At 42.4% G+C, this 22395-nt stretch overlaps 1 protein-coding gene across 11 annotated transcripts in view; it reads right to left on the reverse strand.

Moving 5' to 3' along the window:
- Positions 1-22395, reverse strand: part of FAM13A (family with sequence similarity 13 member A) — a 133833-nt gene that overhangs the window by 33369 nt on the left and 78069 nt on the right. For 8 of the 11 annotated variants that reach the window (XR_005102993.1, XM_037379238.1, XM_037379221.1 and 5 more), the window contains 4 exons: positions 16802-16843; positions 7286-7330; positions 5509-5688; positions 2467-2653 (listed from right to left, as the gene is read on the reverse strand). Coding sequence is in view for 10 of the 11 variants with exons in the window: in XM_037379238.1 (XP_037235135.1) it covers positions 2467-2653; positions 5509-5688; positions 7286-7330; positions 16802-16843 (454 nt within the window). In the remaining variant the exon portion in view is untranslated. Of the gene's footprint in view, positions 1-2466; positions 2654-5508; positions 5689-7285; positions 7331-16801; positions 16844-21530; positions 21677-22395 lie in introns of those variants that run through there. The other 3 variants (XM_037379276.1, XM_037379230.1, XM_037379268.1) reach the window with 3 other exon arrangements.

The raw sequence follows: 22395 nt of genomic DNA on the forward strand, positions 1-22395 counted from the left end.
CCTCCCCTAGTTTCTTCTTAAACAGGCAGAAGAACGCAAAGAGACTGTCATGTACACAGAGGTAATGTTAAGTTGTCCCAATACAAATGCAGGGCAAGAAATTCAACTGGTTATGACAACTTGTTCTGGAATTTGTCTTGGCTACCTTTAGAAACATTAACACTATTGTCTTCTAAGAGCTTGAGAAACTACTGTGAAGACAAGCCACTTGGGGCACATGTCCAGGAGGTCTTCTACCCTGGCTGTGGGCAAACCCCTCTTAAATAGAAGGACGTCAGTAAGCAGAATGGAGCGTGGTTCCTGCCCCAGCCCTGGGAACTGTATGTACAGACTTCTTGGGGCAGTCACAGCCCTCTCTCACCTGCTACACCTCCAGCCCCATAAGGTGACACAGCTCAGCCATTCCAGTCTTGCCCAAAGTGATTCTTCAAGTCCTACTGGCACCTGGCTACTGTGCCTCTGAAGTGCGGTTACAAGCTTTTAATGCTTTGTGGTTGATTTGCTCAGGAGAGTAAGCGGAACTGACAGTTCTTCCACCGCTGACTTACGCTTTTGAGTCAGATGCAATTAGACAGCTAAGAGGAAAGCTTCCACACACTGTCCTACATACTCTTTCAGGCTTTGAAAAGCAGGAAAGCTCAGAAAAGGGTAGCTAAGAAGATGCAACATCACAGGTTTGTTTACGTGATGAAGGCCTATTAGCAAATGCTAAGGAGCAGGTTATGTCCCCAAAGCAGGTAGTCTAATTTGGGTTATTACTTGAAGTGTACAGATGTAGCCAAAAGAGAGCTGAACCACCACACATCTTGCCAGTAGTCTCTGAAATGCAACTATGAAATAAGCCACACTCATGAAAATTTAAAAAGCAGCCTTTGCTCTTCAAAAAGAGTAGCACCATGCTCTCTGCCAGCTGTTTCATAACAATACTCCCAGCTGACAATCCCACTGCAACACCTCCTCTAGCAAAGCAAGAACCACACTGACAGTCATCTTGGTCAAAGTGCTTTTTGTGCAAGGTTAGTCCATTTTATGTTCCTTTCAGCCTCTGCCCCTCAGGAGATCCAAAAATGAGAGGCAGGGTGAATTCCAGTGGACATACTAACTTTGAGGACATTTCAATACTTCATGAATGTTTTTCAGGTCCACAGCAAAAGCAGACACTTCTGTCAGTCTTTCCTAAATCCCGAGCGAAATTCTCATTTAAACTGCTTTACGCTCCACAGGTACACAGAAGAGATGCAGAAAAGAATGTAAGCACTCGACCTTTGCCTATCAAAGTCCACTGCTACAAGCAAAGACGCAAAGTGCGCGTGTGCCTATCTCACCATGCTATTTCATGAAGTATCATGATTACTGATATAGAGCACTGAATCTCTACAGCCTACAATTTTTGGCAACTTCCCATCTTTTCATCACAAAGAGAAGTCAAATCCGCCTCTCTCTAGAATGCCTGCACAGGGTAACAGCATCAGGTAATTGCAATTTTGTGACCTAAACAAAATGACTCCCAACGCAATGTCACATGAAGAAGGAACTCACACACAGCAGGCTCTAAAAATTAATCAAGTACAACTGAAGGAAATGTCCTACAGCTCAGAAGGACAGTCTCTTCACACTGCTTTCACTCTACTGACCATGTAATGCATGCCTGGTGCTAGGCACCGGGATGCACAGCACTTCTGCCACTGCAAGTAGACCCTGCACTGAAGCGCAGTACAGTTTCTCAACTGCTGACACTACAACAAGTGTCTGGTTTGGTTGAAAGTGAAGGAGGGTGCATCAGTTTTACTCTACAGCTTGTAAAAGTTGACAAATTGTCTTCTATTGTGACGGTCACACACGAATATGATGGGCAAATTCTATAGCATTCCAGATTTTTAGGACATTCTATCAGTCTCATTTACCTCCTCCGTAAAAGGTAGCTAGAGGGATCAGTTTTTGGACCAACACACTCCAAAGCGTTCTGTAAACTGTAAACAGCACAGTAACTCACAGACTTCAGGGAAAAGGCATAAAACACCTTTGTCATCTTACCAAGAAGTCACTTGCAATCTACAGTTTCGGAACTTAGCAGGAATATAAAAATAAACTTGACCTAAACATGTGAGAACCTGCATCTGAGGTTCCAACCTCCTTGCAAGACTTTTGAAAGACTAGGAAAAAGATTGACTCTCTTTTTCCTTTTCCAACGTTCTTTGGCAAATTCAAAAGGAAAAAGCAAAAAGTTGGGGAAAGAGAAAATGACTGCAGATGGAGTAAGAGGATCATAGCAGAAATACGGCTTCTAAGTTGCCTCATCACAGGTTACAAGGGCGGGATCCAGTGTTCCCCATAGTCCAAAGTAGCCACTTATGCTTGCATTGTAGGCAAAAATAGCTACCCAAGGGAACCAGATTGCACTGAAATAAAAAAATACTTTTCCCCACCCTAGTACTAGGCATCAAATAGTACAGCACGCCAGCTTACCACAGGACTGTCCTGGTTGTCATTAAGCTCTGAAAGCTTGGTGCTGGATTTCTGCCGTTTTGGCTTATTCCTTTCACTAAGATATCCAGAGCTGTTGTCCTGAAATTTTTCTACTTCTTGAGTAGCTAGAATACAGTCTTCAAGATTGCTGAATCCAGAAGGAATGTTTTCTTTGTTGACGACTTCCCTAAAAAGAAAAAGGACATTACAAGAGGTTGTTTAAAACACTCTACCGCTACATTTACGGTAGCAATAGAGAAATGCATCACGGTGATTGACTCAGTTCCGTCAATGTCTTCTACAGCCTATGAAACCAGTATCTCTGGTTCTTCCTACTGCAGCAAACACCACACACTGTGCAATGCTAAATCCCATTGAGGAGTGAAAGCCAGGTGTATACACCTCAGATGAGAAAGCTGTGAGGATCAACATTTGGGACTTGATTCACTTCCCGCTAAAGCCAATGCAGAGAATCCCACTGACTTCACAAGGAGACTGGACTAGCTACTGGTTGTCTGTGGTATTTTTATAGAGAATATGCAGCATATTTTCCTTTGAGACACGTGCTTTTAACTTAGAAAAGTGATTCACAGCTGCAGTCCAAGGATCTCCTTTGGTGCATGCCACCACATAATCGCCCCTCTTACTCATCTTCTTAACTGCAAGAGCAGGACTGCGGTGCTTTAGCCAAATGCTTGATTCCTATTTGGAAATTACAAAAAACAGAAAAGGGAATGCAACTCTGCAACGGCAACGCAATGGCTAAGACAGAGAACTGTTCTGCTATGTTGGGAAGTGAATGGGACAGGTAGCTTGAAGTCATCCCATGGTGCTGGGACACTCTGGGCTAGCAGGGTTTAGGCATGTTTTCCAGAAGCCTGGCCTATGGTTTACCTTGCCCAGCACAATTAGCCTGCTGGGTCCTTTAGCATGCAGTTTTCCCTTCACAGCCTTCCCCCTACTTTGTGCAATAACGAAGATGCACATACATAACACATCACTGCATTACGGGAACAAGAGAAACCCAACACATCTCATTCTACGCTGTCCTACCCTGCTGGAGGCTAAAGGCAGGCTGCTTACACTTGACATTGAAAGTGGAACATTTGCTAACTGTTGTATGTGCAGCTCCCTCATACAGCGTTGTGCAACTCCAAAGCCTGCTGTCACGAACAGCAGGAGAATTTATCTAGACTTACACTGGTGTGACAAGAAACCCATTCCTCTGTAGTATCTGCACAGTGCCAGCACAAGAAAGTTTTCAGATCAAAAACAAAACCAGAAAATTTCAGAGGTTTTCTAGATCATGAATCTCTAGGGTTTGTTGGTGGAAGAGATTTCTAATACTTCTTTGTATCTCTATGATTAAACTTCTAAGGTAAGACATCTGCCTTTGTGGAAGTTTTTACAAACCCCTGAGCAGACCAATTACATATACATAGTGTCTAGATCACGTAGTCTGCAAAGCCTGGGAGTTCACCTATGTGTTTTTGTGATAAACATTCTTCCTGTCTTAAGTCCCATCTTGTGGCATTACAAATCCTCTTGTGATACATCACAAGGCAAAGAGATTAAATCACTGACAATCAAACCAACAACCGAAAGAAGTTTTGAAAGGAGCTCCCAAGTTTGACAGTTCACCCCAAAGAGTTTCAGCAATCTACCTAAGGGAACCAGGGAAAACAATCTGAACCATAGAGAGCATTCAAAACTTCCAGCGGGCTTTAAATCCTTGTCTCCAGCTTTACGGACCGAGCCTGAGCTACTGTGTCAACCATGTCTAAAGGCAGCTCTGTAACTCAATGTTGAAAAAAAAGCCCTGCAGTACTATATGCTTCCGAACACGTACACTAGCCTGTCCCTGACCTACTTACCTGAGAAGCCTGTCGGCAGGGCTACTAAACAAGAAAAACTACTTCAGAGCTGCTGCCAGATACTTGGGTGACTTGCAAACGCTGATTTCCCAGTCCATCTTCACAGCGTATTTTCATTCACTATGGATATGGCTTATTATTTTGTAACTACAGACTTTTTTACAACAGTAGCATCGATGCATTTTGGGAAATACCACGGCTGCAGCATTAACACAAGGTATTGCTGGTTATGCACCTGTACAGAAGTGGCTTTGTATAGGAAGGTGCAGATCCAATAGGATTTGGGGAATTCAGCACCCAGAGAAAAAACCCAAGAAACTAAATGTTTGTTTTGGAATCTAACTTGAAATCCTAGCAATCCAATACTACAGTCAAATATACACACTCTTTACAAGAAGAAGTGCTGTGTTAAAAGCTAGATATATGTGTAAGCACTGTTTAGATCACGGCCTTGCAAAGTCTGTCGTTACAGTTCCTCAAAGATAGCTATGCCTTGGGGAAGTGTTTTTTAAGGCTGCGATGGTAATACATTTGTACCACACAATATATGCCCCAAGCAGAGGGGCATAAAAGGAAAAACAGGTATTATTTTTACTCTTTGACAGACATTTGATGAAACTCACCACTAAATAATTCTTAAATTTTGTGTAACAGGGTGGATAAAAATTCTTAAATTGATTAAGCAAAAGGAAGTTTTTTCTACTTTCAGACAAACTCCCAAGTCTCTTCAATAAACCTAAACATAAGCTGTGCCTCCGCATACAAAAGGGGAACTTGATCTCATTTCTGAAGGCATTCTGAATTCAGAAAAGCATCTAAACGCAGTGTTTTTATCTGAAGAAAGTTACAGGCAATGGGGCCAACTGCTTGGGAATTTCCACTAAAGCAACAAATACTGTAATTAAAAACTCCACTATATTGTGTAAAAAACCGGATTCTTATCATGCTTTGCGCATGGTAAGATCCATGACCTCTAACAAACTACATTTTCCAGCTCTAACTGATGCAATGGAGCTCTGCACAGGCACTGCAGCCCGCTCTGCACTTTCAACACAGGGCAAGGGCCAGTGCATTTCATAACAGAACTAAGCATTGCCTTGATAAGAGGACATGACTAGGGTACACTTAATCAAATATACTTTCCAGAACAAAGAAATCAGGCTCATACATGTCTCTGTTTCTCCGGGCTTCCTCCTGCTCTTTGTGGTATCGCCTCCTCTGCCTGGCAGACACATTAGAAGAGGCTGAAGATGTTCCCGATTCAGAGTCATCTGAACTCTGGCCGCCTGAGCCATGAACATCAAAGAGATGCTGCTCCACGGCTGAGCGGATTGTCTTCTCTAAATACCTGTCAAGCCGAAAAATAAGGTCAATTGAGCTCAAAGACTGTGGAGCTCCCTCTCTGCAACATTAAATAAAGCAAGGGTATCTGAGGGTTATGTTTTACGATGGCAAGGCAGTATAAAAATGTCCTAGCACTCTGACATCTGCAAAGAGCTAAGCCAAAATCTTCAGATACCCTGATGACCCTTAGAAGAGCTAAGCCTTCCCAATTCATCTTGTTCTTTTTTATTTTTAGGGATGTTTGAACCTTCAGTAAAACAGCTAATTTCACTTACTGCACTAGACATTGGTGCCTAACTTTCACTCTCCACTTTAACAGTCCTTGCCCTGACAAAATTGTATATGATATCCAGTCATGCTGACACCGGCCAAGCCTCTTGGACAATCCGAGCTCAGCGAGGCAATGAGGATCATCTGCAAGGTGATTCACTGCTCTCCCACAGAGGGATGAGAACATGCAAACAGCACTTCACTACAACCTCCTCACACACTTAACTCGGTGACCAAGCATGCGTTTGGTTCTGAGTTCACCTGAGTTCATGCTGCTTTCACACTGTTCTTACGCCATGAATGCACCCACAACGAAACTTGACTTGCTCTGGAGTGCGATCACCAGCACGCCCACCGGCAGTAAGAGGGCTTCCACACAAGCCACAGCAAGGGACCCTCTGCAGTTGCATCAGTTAAAGATGTGAGACTACTTCAACTTTCAACACAATCAAATCTCCTTCATTTTGGTACTAACATTTTCTTGTAATATATCCTTCCTTCCGAGGAAGTTTTTATGGGCAAACTCTAAATGTGTGTGTGTGTATGTTAAAAGATCATTTAGAAACACATTTTTGCATACCCCACCCCTGTTTCTTGCAATGCTTTAAGCAGTCTACTGAAGAATGAGTTTTTCAAAAACATGCCTGTCCAAAGTCCATATATTGCTTCTAGTGCTTTCTCCATAACTAAAAAAGTTATTTGCAGGATTTGCTGGTTAATTTTCAACTGAGTAGCTATGAGTATGGGAACCTGTACCTGTGCTGACTTCTCCCGAGAATTTACAGAAGTTGTTGCTAAGTTGCTATAGTTAGAAGTCTGCTGAGACTGCAGTTCCCAAAAATGTCAAAAGGTCTTGCAACTGCAAAACCCCATGTGGTTTAACCAGGCAAGTATGTCTGTGTTTCATGTATTGACAAGAATCAGTTCTGCAAACCCATCAACCATTGGGAATTTCCAGCTCCAGCAAGGGAACCAACTTGTTAACTCTGCTGCTCCCAGTTATGGTAGTGGGGTCAAGCCCTGTCCTCTGCTGGGGTACAACAAGGTGCAAACAAGAGCAAGAGGATGACACAGTATGAATGGCTTCTCCAAATATGCAAGTCCTGCCTAACCAAAACATCACAGGCACAGTGTGAGAAAAGAACCAAGGGCCTGAGAATTTTTCAGAAGGATGTGATTTATTATCATTGCAGATGCTTTGGTTTGGGAAACATTGTCTTTTTGTTTGTGTAAGCACAATTCTTAAAGAGAAATCAATGAATAACCAGCAATACTTTAAAAAGCTCTGACATACAAAAAAGGCAGCTACAAAAATTGTAGGAGATACTTACTCTCCTGTAGCAGGAATGTTACTGCTGACTTGTGATACATGGGCACTGTGGAAAAGAAAAAAAGCAGAGAAAGTTAGATCTAAGTATCATAACAAGGTCTTAAAAACCCCTTTTCTTTGCAGTACTAAGATTTAAAGGTCTGAGTCGTCTCAACAGCAATTGCATGTGTGTGCACATGACTTGTAAAAGGGTTTTCCCCTTAAGGAATTTTCACTCCCATGGTATTGTGGCGCATTTTGACAATGCCAATATCCTAAAGAATTAATTTTCCTGTCATGCCCTTGCAGTAGGCCAAGGTGTAACAGAAAATATTTCAACCTCAACATGCTCCAGATTATTGGCTTTCTTCTTACCCTTCTGCTGCTGCAGGTTGTTTTTAGCCTTATCACAAAAGTCCTTGTCTTTTGAAAATGTATGGTCTGTGAAAGGTGACTTAATATTTAAGAATCTTTAAATATTAATGGACGACAAAGTCAAAATACATATTTTGCACAGTTCTCCTGCTACTCTGATACTCGTGTTCTTTGCCTCACGTTTTAAAAAATAAAACGTATGCTCTCTTCTTTCTCTTTTCCCTCTGTCTGTTTTCAGGCTCAGGCAGAGCCAACGTGACTGTAGGTGTCATCGCTTGCTGTTTAAAGCCCTTCTGAACAAGCTGACGTGCCACTTTGCGCAGCTGAGGTCTGCCTTACACTGTCACTGCTCGCCTCCCTTTGCCAAGCTGAGTCCCATCCTGCCCCTTCTTCCCCCACACTGACTCGGCTCTGCAGACAAGGTGACACTTTTTGCCTATTCATTCCTCTTGTGATCTTTGTTAAGTCAAGTAAGTTACATGCCTAGGGGCTTCATTTTGATTTAGCCCTGTTATCAGCAACGGAATTAGCAGTACCACCGACTGATCTATCCCAATGAAATGGCACTGCATGGCCAGGGTATGAGCCAGGCTGGGCACAAATTCTGCCTCCTGCCAAAACCACCATCCATTACTTTCAGCCTTTACCACCTTCTCCCAAACCGTTTCAATGCAGAAGAACCACCAACGGCTGACTTCCCTCCACCAGCCAAAGGTTTCCTCCTCTGCTTCCCTCAAATATTTCACGCTTCACCATACAGACCCAGAGCCAGCCAAGACGCTGCAGCACTCTCAGGTCATAACCGCTCTGTGGCTTTCCTGGGTTTGAGTGTCACTTGTGGCGGAAGGCAGGTGACAGAGGACAAGAAGGGTAAATGAAGAGCCACTACAGCCAGTTTAACCAAACTAACAAACCAGGCTAACTCCTGCAGTGAAGTACAACCCCCACAAACACTCAACTACAAATCAGAGTCCCCATACGCTTCAGCTTCCCTTGGCTGAGCCAGTGCTCCCCTCGGTGTGAGCAAAGCAGTGTGCCCGAAGCACATGTGCTTCTCTTCCAGTCCCAGTTTCACCCGGTGCTCGTCTCCAGCCCAGGGACAGGTCCCTGCAGCAGTGGCACCGTGTGAAAAACATCGATTTGCCAGTATATCCCACATCACCTGCACAGCATCCCAGCAGCTGTGTCATTCAGATGATTTCATGAACAGAAGACATACAAACAAATATTACCGTATTTATTATTATGGGCATGCAATCTGCACATAGGAAAACAAAATATTTGCAAGATCCCTCTCTTTCCACATGTGATATCTTGACTATTAACTACTGGTTGGCTTTGAAATTTGAAGAGTAAATGTCAAGTACCCTACTTGCTTTCCCATTCACTTACATGAACTATTCGGGCTCTTCACAGCCTGAAACCATTTTTTAAGATGTGGCCTCCCGTGGGAGATGAATTAGGAAGAAAGATGCTAGTGTGGTAGGCTAAACCATGTTCCAAGATACAATTCATACACTGACTACTGTTCCTACATGCGTGGGAGTAAGTTAATATTGTATCAACTTCCTATAATATTTACTTGCAATTCATACTGAGTGGGGGTGTCTTTCATATCACACCTTTCTTCTCTGTTTTCATTTCACAAAAGTGGTGGTGGGGAGGAGATCGGATTGTTTGGATTCTGTTTTTTTTAAAACATCCCCAGGATGTAGGTATATATACTCATCAGACAAGACAGAAGATCTCAGGAAATAGCTCTTCCCTCTATTTCCAACGGAATTAACACTGTGCAAAAATGCAAACTCCTCTTTCACATAAACTTGATGAAAGGCTAGATACCGTATGTAAGTAAAACTTCATGCTGATAACTCTGTGGTGTTCAAGGCCAACTGACTATCTGCAAACCACTCGCATCAGTACTGAAAACGCACCAGCTTCTTTACGCAAAAAGTAATAAAAAGAAGAAATAAAAGATAAAGCTGCAAAAATACCTAAATAAAATGCCAAAAAATTCCCTAACACCCCAATAAATACTGTAGTTGTCTATTTCTCAGTGAATCATGTGCTTTACTAACACCAATGCAGTTTTAAGTCCATTAACCTTGCTAATTCATAATGATGCTGTATCTGTGTAACAACTACTTTGTGGTATCTAGAAAAGCCCTACTGAGATGATACAGATTCTGTTGGAGAGCCACTAATACGGTGATTTTCAAACTACCAATAAATCACAAGAAAATATGTATACAGCTACATGCCAGCGGGGTGGATGACTACAAAATGAAGCTGTGATATTCTGATTTTACTGTATTTCCCTCCTAAATACTGCTTCCTGGCATACCGAATATAGCTTTATTCATAGCCCTGTGATATTTTAATGCTCTTTTATTAGCTTTCTCTCAATAAGATGGAGACTTTAAACCAGAGTTTTTCCAGATCCACTAAATTCCTTTTAATTCCGCAATTGGTAATTTTCCTTGCTATTTCATTTTGAAGCTTAATTTAAATGCATTGCTAAGTTGCTTTATTTACTCTGCACCAACCTTTTTTACATCAAGGAAGCTGACAGTCAAAACAAATGGTGGAGGGGAGAGTTACACAGTGGCTTTAGAAATTGAGCCTGCTCAGGGACAGAGGACAGAGCAGGAGGTGCTCCAGCGCGTTACTAAATGCAGGGAAAGGCACAGCCCTGTAAGGATTTCACAGCCCAGAAGAGCAACCAGGCAGGCAGGGCATATCCTGTGGGGTTTTCCAAACTTCTTGGGTGGCAAAAGTTGCTCTGCCTTTGGATTTAAGCTTCACAGAGCACGAGAGAAGAGCCATGCCCCGAAGAGCCCTCTTGGCATGCCCGCCTGTATGGGCAGCTGCCTCGGAAAGGCTGCTTTGCTCAGTAAATCATCCGGACAATGGGAACTCATGTTCTGCTTTGCTTAATTATTTTCTCCTCATGTCTGCTCCACTTCACTGATATGTATAGTCAATTATCTCCACAGCTAGATCATCTTTATTAAATTATGCAGCTGCTACAGAGCAAGCTGAGAAATAGTGACTTTCGATAGAAATTAAAGGTTCTCCTCAGCTGATGGAAAGCAGCAGGAGTGTTTCCCAGTTCTGGGGACTTTGACTTTCAGAAAGCCAGCCACAAAACCTGCATCAAGGCACACAGCTCTTTTAAGCGCTATAAACTTTTGAACTGGCTTCTTACAACCTTCTTGCTTTTCCTTTTGGGAAGTCTGACCTTTAGCACTTCCCAGTGTTAACTTGTTTACTGAAGTCTCTTGCTCACTTTCCGAGGTGTCACCAGCTCTGGATAACACCTTGCTCCACACACAAGGTCAACTCTTACTGCATGGCCTCTCGTCCCATTCTGGTTCTACCTCAAGTATGGGAAGGTTGTATTTTCCATCACCTTTAACACATTTAACCTCCCTTGCCTCCCCTGACTAGTACTCTCTAGGTTTAAAAGATACGCACTGGAGTAAGAATTCTCTCATGCAATACCTGCACCCTATTTGATCTGCATTGTGCATCCTGTGACAGCAGGCAACTAACAGTTGGACATCCACCCCACTCACCTGTTTTTTTTTTTTCATTCAAGGTACTACTGAGCAAAACGTTAGGGCATCCAGGTATAAAAGAGCAAAGTAAAAATATCAGCCAGAGCAAACTTAGTGACGTAGTACTTTTCCAGACTGAGTTTTCATTTATGAAGTTAATGAATTAATTCTTGACCATACTTAATGGCCTAAATCATAAGCTATACTTGCGATCTGGAACTAAGGTCCTTCATTGCGTTATTAATCTCCATCTGCTTTACGCAGGAAGCAAAGCTATTTTTTCCCCTGTTTTTGTTTGTTTCTTTGTTTTTTAAAGCCAAGCACAACAGTAAGAAAGCCTCAACAGATGCAAAAGCTTCTTACCATTTTGCCATTCCAGCACAGAGGAAGATGTTTAAATGGCTCTGGCATTTCAGATGGTAAATTTCTGAAGTCCTTCCAAATACATTATTCCAACCTGTGGCCTAGGAAATTCCTATTTCATAGGTACTTACATAGCTGAAACACTTTTCACTCTCCACAACTGTGGCAATACTGCAGACTCACATTGGATCTATTTTAAGACAACTACTTCAACTGACACACATTTCCCAAAAAGGAGGATTGTGTCTCCATACAAAATGTGAAAATAATTAGTTTAAGAATAGAGATGTGCTTTTAGTTACTGGGATGTCCCATCACACAGAGGACAGACTTTCAGTGTTTTCTGAAACATTTCATCTTAATGCTTTTGTGAGCTCAGATTCAGTTACCCTTTCTTTAAATGCAGTACATTATATTTGACACTACCTTCTTACCATGCAGAAAACTAAACCCACTGAAAGCAACTGTCTTGTTTTCTTCAGGATTCCTGCTGTTTCACTTGTACTGGGATCACCCTTTATGATGGGTGCACACTGACACCTACTGCTTGGAGCAGAGACAAGCCTGAAGGGGATTCATACAAGCCACTCAACTTACCTTGGAGAATTTGGATGGCTGAGTCTGTACAGGTTCCTCTACAGAGAAGGGAAATACTCCTAAGGGGAACTCTGACCTGCACAGTAGCTGGACATGTGAGCAGATGCATCCAGCAGGCCGGTGTTTATTTTCAGCCAGTGCCAATGTGATACAGGACGTTAATGTGCATCACACAACGTAATCATGACTTGTAAAAGGGTCCAGCAATCCTGTGGGCCTTTTCTGGTATGTCCCACTCAGGGGGCGGCATCCAGTGGGAAGGCGGCCAAGCAAATTTGTGAGCAGGCACGAGAACTAGAACAAGAATTTTCAGTTTCTTCAGAAAACTGACCTGAGAACAAACAGACCAAACCACCTTACCCAATATACTACAGGCTAAGAATACCTGACTTGCATTATATAAAAAGAGTTGTCTCAAATAACAACTGCTAAAAGAAGAAACAGTCAGCTGTACTGAATACTGCCAACAGGATATTAGTACTTCAAGGAAAAGAAGTACTAAACCAGGTGAAACTGTCCAGTGCCTTGCCTTGCACTCATGGGTATCTGCAATGCAGATTTTTGGCACTGCTTGTGATGTCAGCTCTCATCCCAATTTCAGTTGAATGCTCTGTACGTTAACAAGAAAGCTCCGCACTACAAAGCTTTTGCTTTTTTCCCTGTAATATCACTCTGGTTTATCTCAGGATATAGTCATCAGGAAACTCCTCTGAAACCATCTATGTGACTGATGTCAAATCTAAAGCATATACACCAGCACGAAGCACATCTGTAGATTCCCTGTCTTCTAAAAACTCACTGCACACGTTGAGTGGAAGTGTGCTTACAGGGAATTGCCATTGCCAGATGCTGCTCTCATTACCCAAAACTGCAGAGTGTTTCTCAGTACCGATTACTCAGTACAGCTGGCGTTCACAGTCTCACTACAGAATTATACAAGGAACAGCACTACGTATTTTTTAACAATCTCAACTCCCTTTGCCACAAGGTTTTGCAACAAAAGGTTTTGGAACATAAATGGCCTTCAGGCATGGCTCTCTGGAACAATCAATCACCCAGCAAGGCTCTTCTTTTAACAGCCCAGAAATCTCTTTGCCTGCTATTGGGCACAGCTGAGTCAACAAATCATCTTACCAAGGCGTACAGGGAGGGAGAGAATAACCCTGGTCAGCAGTAGATGAATGGACACAAACCCCAGATCTTACAAACTAGTCAAGCCCATCTCATCCTTGCAGTGCCAAACAAAAGAGGGCTCCAGTTACAAAATTTCTGATTTTCTGCCCAAATTTATTCATAGCCTGTTTGTACACATTTTCTCTTGCGTCAGTATTGTTACTTAACATAAACAATCCTTCCCCCTCTCTAAAGTCTGAAGGGAATATGTGTACTCTGGTTTATCTCTTATGGTGAATAAGCCTTCCCTGCTATTTTCTCCATCTTATACCAGGGTCTGCCTGCTTCTCTAATCATCTTCACAAATCTAATGCCATTGGAACATGGAGTTACTGAAACTGTACGAGGCTTCATCTGACTCTTGTGCAAGGGCATCCATTCTTTCTCTAAGTATACTGAAAACACTTCACTTTATATATCCACTGTCATGTGATTACTTCAACTTGATTATTTCATTTTCATCTCATACCTCCCTTCCATCCCTCCACAAACAAGAATGCCCACATCTTTTTCTTCCCTGCCATTTCCAAATGTGAGGAACTCCCCTTTCATGTAATGGATTTTCAGTATTAGTCCTGAGATGTATGACTTTATTACCTATGTTACTATTTTTCATCCCGTATTTTATATTTCATGCTTATCTTTATCTGTATCTACCTCAACCATCCTGTATCATAGCTCATCGTCATATATTTTCTCCTGAAGGACACCCTCATCCCATTCACCTTTCCTAGATTTCTGCTATAAGCCCAATTCATGAGCATGACTCTATTTTATTATGCCAGTGGCTATCAATGAAAAAAAAGTCAATGACACTTAAGGAACTCCACCAGCAACCTCCCTCCTCTCCTACAGCAGTACCTGTAGGTCTCACACCCTCTCTACCCATCTTGAAGCTCTAGTATAATGCCCATTCTCCCCATATAGATAGCATGACATATAAAGCATTTTACTGACATCAGACAGATTAAGTATACTCCTTTTCTTCCACTCTCTGGAAAGTCTTATAAAAAATAATTTAGTTGTACTGCTACCACCTCTCTTGACAAACCTATGTCACATTTTGTCTCATTTACCACTTACCCACTGCTTATTCAGTTACAAAGCAGCAGTGGTAATTAATTCTACACTTGGTCATGACTTTCCCAATGTCTAAAGAAAAAAACTCAAACAAATCGACAACCCCTAAATCAGTGCCATTTTAAGAAATAGCGTATAGAATAGTAAGTCTCTGGCCTGATCCTACCAAAACTCGTTTACGGAGGGACATGATGCTCCTTCAGTCTGGCAAAAGCCAAGTATTGTGCAGTGTTTGGAAGCTAAAGAGCTCTCATTCCTATTTAATTACCTTGTTGCATAATTACCTGTACAGCCCTCTGTGTGCAGCAATGGCCGCTCTGTACATACACATTCTTGATTCACTTGAAGGATTACTTGAACAGTATTTCAAACTATGAAGTGTGGTTGGTAGCAATACAAATAGATTTGACCATCAGACAGCTAAAGCAGACTGTCTCCCCTTCCTTTTCCATGGTCTGAAACACAATTCCTACATACGTCATGCACAACTCTGGGGCAACAATTAGAACATTCAAAGTTGCACAGAAAAAACTGGCCACCCACTCAAGTTCTCAGTTGTTGAAGCACCATGAATTGCCCAGCCAGCACCAGCTGTCCTGCCAAATTAACTGCACTTGGCAACTGACCTCAGAAGTACACATTTCTGATGTGTGACAAACAGCAGCAAGACTTACAAGCTGCTAGCTTTACTTACAAGTAATTGTGTCTCAGCAATGTTACAGAAGACACAAGGTTGGCATGAAGCCTTATGTTGCAAGGTGTGCTGCTCTCTCTCTGCCCCTACTAGCCATTTCTTCACTTTCCCACTATGTGTTTATTCCTGACTGTTATATTTCTATTTGCAAGAAATATTCTAATGGAAAGCCGTCCCTTCATTCCAATGGACACACTCATCCTTTGTTCCCCATCCTAATACGCCCACATGTCCATTTAACATTTCCAAACCCGCTCCCTGCCTCTCAGAAATGCCTTTGTTTTGACACCAGTTTCCCTGGGTCCACTCCTCGTCTCCCCATCTCCTTGGCAATCTCTTCAGCTGACCTTGCAGGAATCTCCTACCTGGATCATCTTTCCATGACCCAGGAAAGGGCTTGAAAGTACAGTTTTAAGCAGTAAGACATATAGAAATGTAACAAAAGCCTACCATCATTTCAAGGTCACATTCAGCCAGAAAGAAAAGGAAAGAAAGGGACCATTTTCAATGGAAAGACAGGATGAGGATTTAAACTGGGGAAAACTTATGATAACGGAAGGTATGCAGCTACAAAATAATCTCCCAAAGGAAAAGGCAGAACCTCCTCAGACAGTTTGGAGCTTTTGAAGCACAGACTAAGCAACATCTGCACAAATACACTGCAGGGAATGATGGTGCATCAACAGGAAGGAAGGCAAGACCATGGACTAGCCTGGCTGCATAAACGGTTCACTGACCCACAGTTTTAATGGAAGTCTGCATATTAAAAGTATGCATGAAATGCACACTTTCTGTAGATTACGTTAGAAAAATTCTCTAAGAAAAAACTCAAGCTACAAAGATAAATAGGAATATATGCAAGTGAATGAACAAATTTAAGAGACCACTGTAAGAATCCGAAATATCACTGCTCTCACAAAAAGCACCACAGGGATTTCTTTCTATTTGTTTAAACTCTACAGAGATCAAAGCACCCAATTATAATATCTGGCCCGCCCTCCTCTGCAGCCCTTCACTGTTAATTGCCCTGGCTCCTGTTCTTCTACTAAGTATAAATGAAAGTACTGGAATTGAGCCTGCTACTGAAGCAAGCAGAGCAAACTTTCACTGATGTCAATAGAATGAGAGGCCTTTTACAAGCAGTGACTTTGCCCTCCAGTTGGCAAAACAAGAAACGCAATTTGTTCAAATGCAGCATGAGCCCTATTCCCTCCAGGCAGGCACGCTGGGGACCCAGGCACTCTCCTGCTTTTCTGGGCTGCAGCAGCGGAGCAGTTGCTCTATGGGCTGCTGACTCACCATCTGGTTCCTGGTTTCTTTCTGAGCAGCACACGCTGCCAGTTCCTCAAAGCTTGTGGCAAAAATCTCTCCTGTGCCCACAGATTACAAGTTACTCATGACAGGCATCTATGCTGCATAATGACTGAAGAAAAGAGGAAGCGAATGTCCATCTTCTAATTAAGATCTTACAAGACTGGCACTAAACCCTGAGCCTCATCTCTAAATACAAAATACAACAGAGTTTGCATCTCTGAAGACTCATTCATCCCACTAGCTGAGCAATAATTAAGAGTTTAACATTAATCCTCAGTCTGATTACAGTCTGTTCAGCATTTCTGGCATCACTCCCCACATGAAACTCCAATAACGAGTCAATCCCACACAGAAAAATAAAGTAAAACAAATGAGTAAATACCTCACATAGAAGGGTGACATAGGCCGCTCATCTTCCTGGGAGCTAAAAATAAAACATATTTTTAAAGTTAGTATGCAGCTCTGTCTTGTATTTGCAGTTCAAGATACTCTTATAAAGCAGAGATAACAAAAGTGAAACAGAGGTAACACTTATGTCTACTTTGTCCTCTGACTGTGCTCGTGGAAGAAAACTTTTAAGTTACATTCCTTAAATCCTGAGAATCCAATTCATTTCTCAGTGTCCACAAACATGGCATAACAGATCTCCTGCTAGTGGCCAGGAGTCACTCCAGCTCTGTAGCATGCGAGGACTATTCCCATAGCAACAATAAAGCATTTTGCCAGCAAAACCACCAAAGCCTTTCGCTGTCTGCTGTTCCAGAATTAAACAACTTATCTATTACAGCAAAATTTGAGAAAAAAACCAAATGACATCTTCAGAGATGAAAGAAATGGCTGTTGGTGTATGCATTAGGCTATGAATTCCCCAGTTTTACTGCACCTGTGGCAAGTCGATTTGACTATGCTGCAATCTCCCCAGGCTTCTGAGATCAGAGGCTGCCACCGGCTGGCTTGGAGCTCCCCTGACAAAATGGTGCTTCAGCGGTCAACTGACCTTGCTCAAACATAACTACCTGGTGTATGGCCAACCAGTTCCCTGATCCAGCTCATCACGCCTGTACTGGCACAAGGGTAAGAATGAGCTGCTGGGATGCTGAAGCTTAAAGGTGTGGTGGACTGATGGTTTAAGTCAATTTAAGACTGTGCTGCTCTAAGAAGGGCCTTCACATGAATTTCACCTAGTTGTTCCAACCAGATAAAAGGGTCGCCCTGCTGGGCATTTAAGCCTTGTAACCCTCCAGAGCAGGACACTTGTCCTCTTCTAATCATGCGGGAAATGCCACCCAGGTCATTTCGCCCCCAAAGGACTATTAACTGGATCTGCTGAAGAGCACAGCATGTTGACAGAAAAGATGGGAAGCTGCATAAATTACTTTAAACAAAAGCAGAAAGGATAACGCCGCACAGGTGCTGGAAACCAAGCACCTCCCTGCTGCTTTCCCCTGGGGCTGCGCCAGCACTCGGCATTGCCAGCACTCGGCATTGCCACAGGTGCTGAGCCACAGGTGCCGGTGCATTGACATGCTGTGAAGGCACCTATTACTTCTGAGCTTGTTCAGAAGATGAGAGAATATGGGAGAATGCTCTAGGTGAGGTCAGCTCAGCTTCAAACTCAAGTCACTCAGCAGATTTGATCACCCCAACCAACTTCAACAGAGATCTGAAGTAGATCAAGCTTGGATGATTTTTGAAAAGCCTGCCTGAGCCCATTAATCTCTTGAATTTTGAAGGATTTTATTTATTGATTTATAAAAGCTTCTCCACGCACAGAATAAAGTGGAAAGGAACATCTCCGCAGGTTTTGTAGCTAGGAGATGAAACACCCAATATTTTTTGCAGCTTCTACCGGGCCGGAGGAAGCTCCCTGTGCAAGCTGAGCTGATGCTGGCCTGCGGCCAGGTAAGCACCCTGCTCCGCCACTGTATATAGCCAGAGGCAGACTGCAACGCCGCTTATTTTGAACCCAGCCAATGTTGTAACAGATCCACAAATATGAACGCCAAATTCATCAGGGGGCAAGAGCACGAGGGAGGAGGCAAGGATGCAAGGGAATCAGAAAGGCCACGAAGGCAGACGGGCAGATGAGCAAGCCAGCATGCCAGAGAAAAATCACAGGAGTTCAATTCTGCGTCATTTTGACCCCCCATACGGTACACAGAGATTCATAGAGAGATAGCCACAGACATCTACAGAACAGACCTTCCAGCACGTTGCACGGGAAGCCCGAAATACCAGTTCAAGGGTAACACCAAATACCACAGCCCGGAAGGAAGACAGGCTGCTTGTGCAATCGGTGTGGTCTGCCAAAACTCACATTGCCTCTACCGCAACAGTGACCAGGCAGCTCTCAGCAGCTCCCCAAGAAGACTGGGAGCACAGCTGCTACCGGAAACTTTGCTGCCACTTCCACAAGCCTGTCTCCAGCACCCAGAGTGAGCTGCAGTCGGCTGCCGCTGTCGTCCCTCCTCCAAGACCCGCACAGCCATGGAGCAGTGCAGAGCAGGCTGGCAGCGCCTGCTTGCAGCAAGGTAGGTAACGCAGCTGTCTGTGTGTGAGTGAGGCAAACGTCACCTGAGGGGAGGGAAATGGAAGGAAGGGAAACACAGAAGTGTCCATCATTGCCCTCACTAGAAGATGACCTGCAACAACAGCACAGGGTAAGAACCTCTGCCAGGTACAGGCTCCCTCCTCTGATGGCATGCAGTCTCTCAGCTTGCACACATTATCTATTTACCACTTATGGAATATACTTTTTTTTTTAAAGTGTGAAGAAGCTATTTAAACTCACAAAGCTGCCAGTAAAGTGTTTTGTTATGTTCAGTTCATTACATTAATGACTGTACTTGTAATCTCGATGTGAATAAGACCCAGTAGTGGACACAAAACATGAAAAATGTTTTCTTATGTACAGAAAAGTTCACATCACCATCAAGATTTCTGTGCATCCATGCAAATTCAAACGACACCAAATGCTGCTTTGTGTACAAGTGGCAGCTGTCAAAGCTGCAGCAAACATGCTTTCTTTTCCACAGTAAAAACCCTTCCTCATCTCAGGGTTTGTAATTAACTTCCAAGTCACAGAAGCACAACCATACTGAAAAAGCCCAAATAACTTTTATATTCACACTCCCACTAGTTCCTTTGACAGATCAGATGGAAAAGCGGTATTCAGCAGGAACTCTGAAACCTCTTGCATTTCCTTCCTTTTCTTCCACAGCAAGCACAACCGCTGCTCCACAAGTTCAAGTAAGTTTTATACCTCTTTATGTTTATAAACATTATCCACTCACACAAAGCAACTGAGAAGAAAAAATATTTTAAAATCATTAGCTGGTAATAGGGAAGAAAGAAGCTCTAGAAGTCAGAAACCAAATACTAGTTTCATTTAGACCATCCTGTTTCAGAATTTCACATGGTTGACAATAACTGTAGCTGTGTACAACCTCTTTTATCCCAATAGTGCTTTATAGTTTTGCACGTGCAGCACTGATCAGTAGCTGTATCTGGGATGAAGAGCTCTAAGCTAACTAGGAAATCTAGACTTTTGAGGAAACCATAAAAATTTTCTGACTTCAGAAAGATCTCCTGCATCTGAGTAAAGCACACTACCTATTTCACCACTAAATCACTGCAAACAACATAACCCAAACATCTTTCCCAAACTTCATGTACCTTAGTCAACCCACCTGTGCAAGCTGGAAGACATGAGCTGTGTAAATTGCAAACAGATTTAAACCAGCTATTCACATAATTCACAATCCCTCGAATTAGACGTGAGACTACCAAGCCCTACCACAATCACTTAGTGCACATGGATTGTTTTGATTAAAATACTTTAAGGAATAAAAAATTATTCATACTGTAAGATAATAAACGGATATGTTTTCATATTATACACGCAAACACAGATTAATTTAATGGACGAAATAAGAATTGTGTGTGAGAAGTTTTAAACCTGTGTATACCTAATCACATGGCTTCAGATGCAAGCGACAGGCAAGCAAGCAAAACCATATGAGATATGAATCATAAACCATCATCAGTTAATATTACACAATAAACAGGCTAGAAATTGGTTTAAAACCTTCCACGCAGGAGACTATCACTATCATTCACACTATGCTGACTAAAAAACAACTGCTTACTTGTTTTTAGAACACCTTGTACTGAAGCGTTTATTGATACTGCTAGGTAGCCCTATCTACCATGTATACTTTCAGAAGAAAATGCTAGAAGTCATTAAGATACGCCAAGCATTTAACTGTACTTTACTTGGGCTGCATCATTCCTCTCTGGTTAAAGGGATATACAACCCTTCCAGAAAGAAAGGGACGCCTAATGCCTGGCACAGTGACCTAGCAAAGCAAGTCAGCTGGCCACAGCATGGAGGGGACAAGTCATTCTGATGTGCTTCTCTTCTACAGTCTAAATTTCCACCTTGCCCAGCAAAGAACTTATCCAATAAGGTTGGCAAGCAGGTTTAGTAGTAAATTAGGTGGTTTGGGTTTCAGTTTTTTGTAGGTTTGGGGTTTTTTTATACCCTCAAAGTTTTGTCCAGCTTTACACATGCTTTATGGCCAGAAGGCACTGAAGGGACGACATAACTTTTAAAAAAATAAATTTATTTATTCAGCTATCACTGACTATATAGCCAAGCAGGTGAGTGCAAAATACATGTCTCTTTCTTCTCAGACACATACACAGCTTCCCTAAACCAAGGGATTAAACAGAAGTTAACTGCTGTTTCATGTAATACCCGAGACAGCAATCTCTCACACTCCTAAAGGACATCTAAATATTTGATCACGTCCTTCTTGCTAAAAACCAAAACAAAAACCAGCCAAACCAAAATAAGTTGTTCTCTTTATTTTACGGCCAAAGAAGTAATACTATTATGTTTGTGACCTTCATTGAGCTGACAAAAAAGTCTGTCGGACTGGAAGGAACGCCAGTATCGCCCACCAGTTAGTTTAGCTGGTGATTTTCAGGCACATGTATTTTACAGCATTCATGCAACACAGCCTTTCGATCTCTAAAGAAGGAAATAGTAAAGCTCGGGTGAAGTGTAACAGTTAAACAATATATTTCCATTACAGAACCACAGTTACCTTTTTTTGCCTCCCCCTTTTGCAACAGGAATGTTAAGGGCAACCGTTCACCCATGGCATTCTCAAATACCCAACGATGAGTTTCCTTTTTTTTTTTTTTTTTTGTTTTTCTGATGTCTCATCTTGCCCTTCAGAAAGAATACAGGAGCTGCTGAGCCCGTTCCAGAGCTGAAGCTGTAATACACCCATTTAGACTGAGAGTTCCCAATTTATTTACAGGATACTCCAGTCCCGACCCCCTCGCTGGCCTGAGCTCTCACCCCAGGTCAGAGGGTGCCTCAGGGATCCTCGCCCTTGTTTTATTTGCACTTAGTTATCAGCAGTTTTTCTATCCTGACTTGCTGGCACTGGAACTTCCACTGGAAAGCTATCACTGCTTTCCTACTCCACATCTCTTTTCAAAAGTTAAATGGGACATTTACTCAAATTTTAAAAAATAAAAATAATCACCACTTTTTTTTATAGTCATGAAAACCTACTTTGACTCAAGCATCTACACGTTGCACCAGAGTTGAAGGGCCCATGCTGCTCAGCCAAGGTCATGTTTTCCTAATGCCTTGCCATAGGCTCTATTTGTTCTGACCTCAAAAGTGAGATAAAGAAATGGCTCACTTTCTGTTCCACCACAGATATTCTGGACTTAAAAATAAATGAATTCTTTTTTAGTGACAATACATTTTTAAGGCAATGAGATAGCTGCTTCTAATTTTAAGGCAATCAAACAAAAAGGCATTGAAAATTCAGTAGTGTCAAATCACTAACGATATCAAAAGTTAACGCAGCTTCTAGGGGGAGGAGAAGGAAGGCTAAGTTTGGGTGACTTATTAAGACGTTAAAGTTCTCTCCCTCTTGTTTTCTTCTCACC

Source organism: Falco rusticolus, chromosome 1 (assembly GCF_015220075.1).
Source record: "Falco rusticolus isolate bFalRus1 chromosome 1, bFalRus1.pri, whole genome shotgun sequence".
NCBI classification, from domain to species: domain Eukaryota; kingdom Metazoa; phylum Chordata; class Aves; order Falconiformes; family Falconidae; genus Falco; species Falco rusticolus.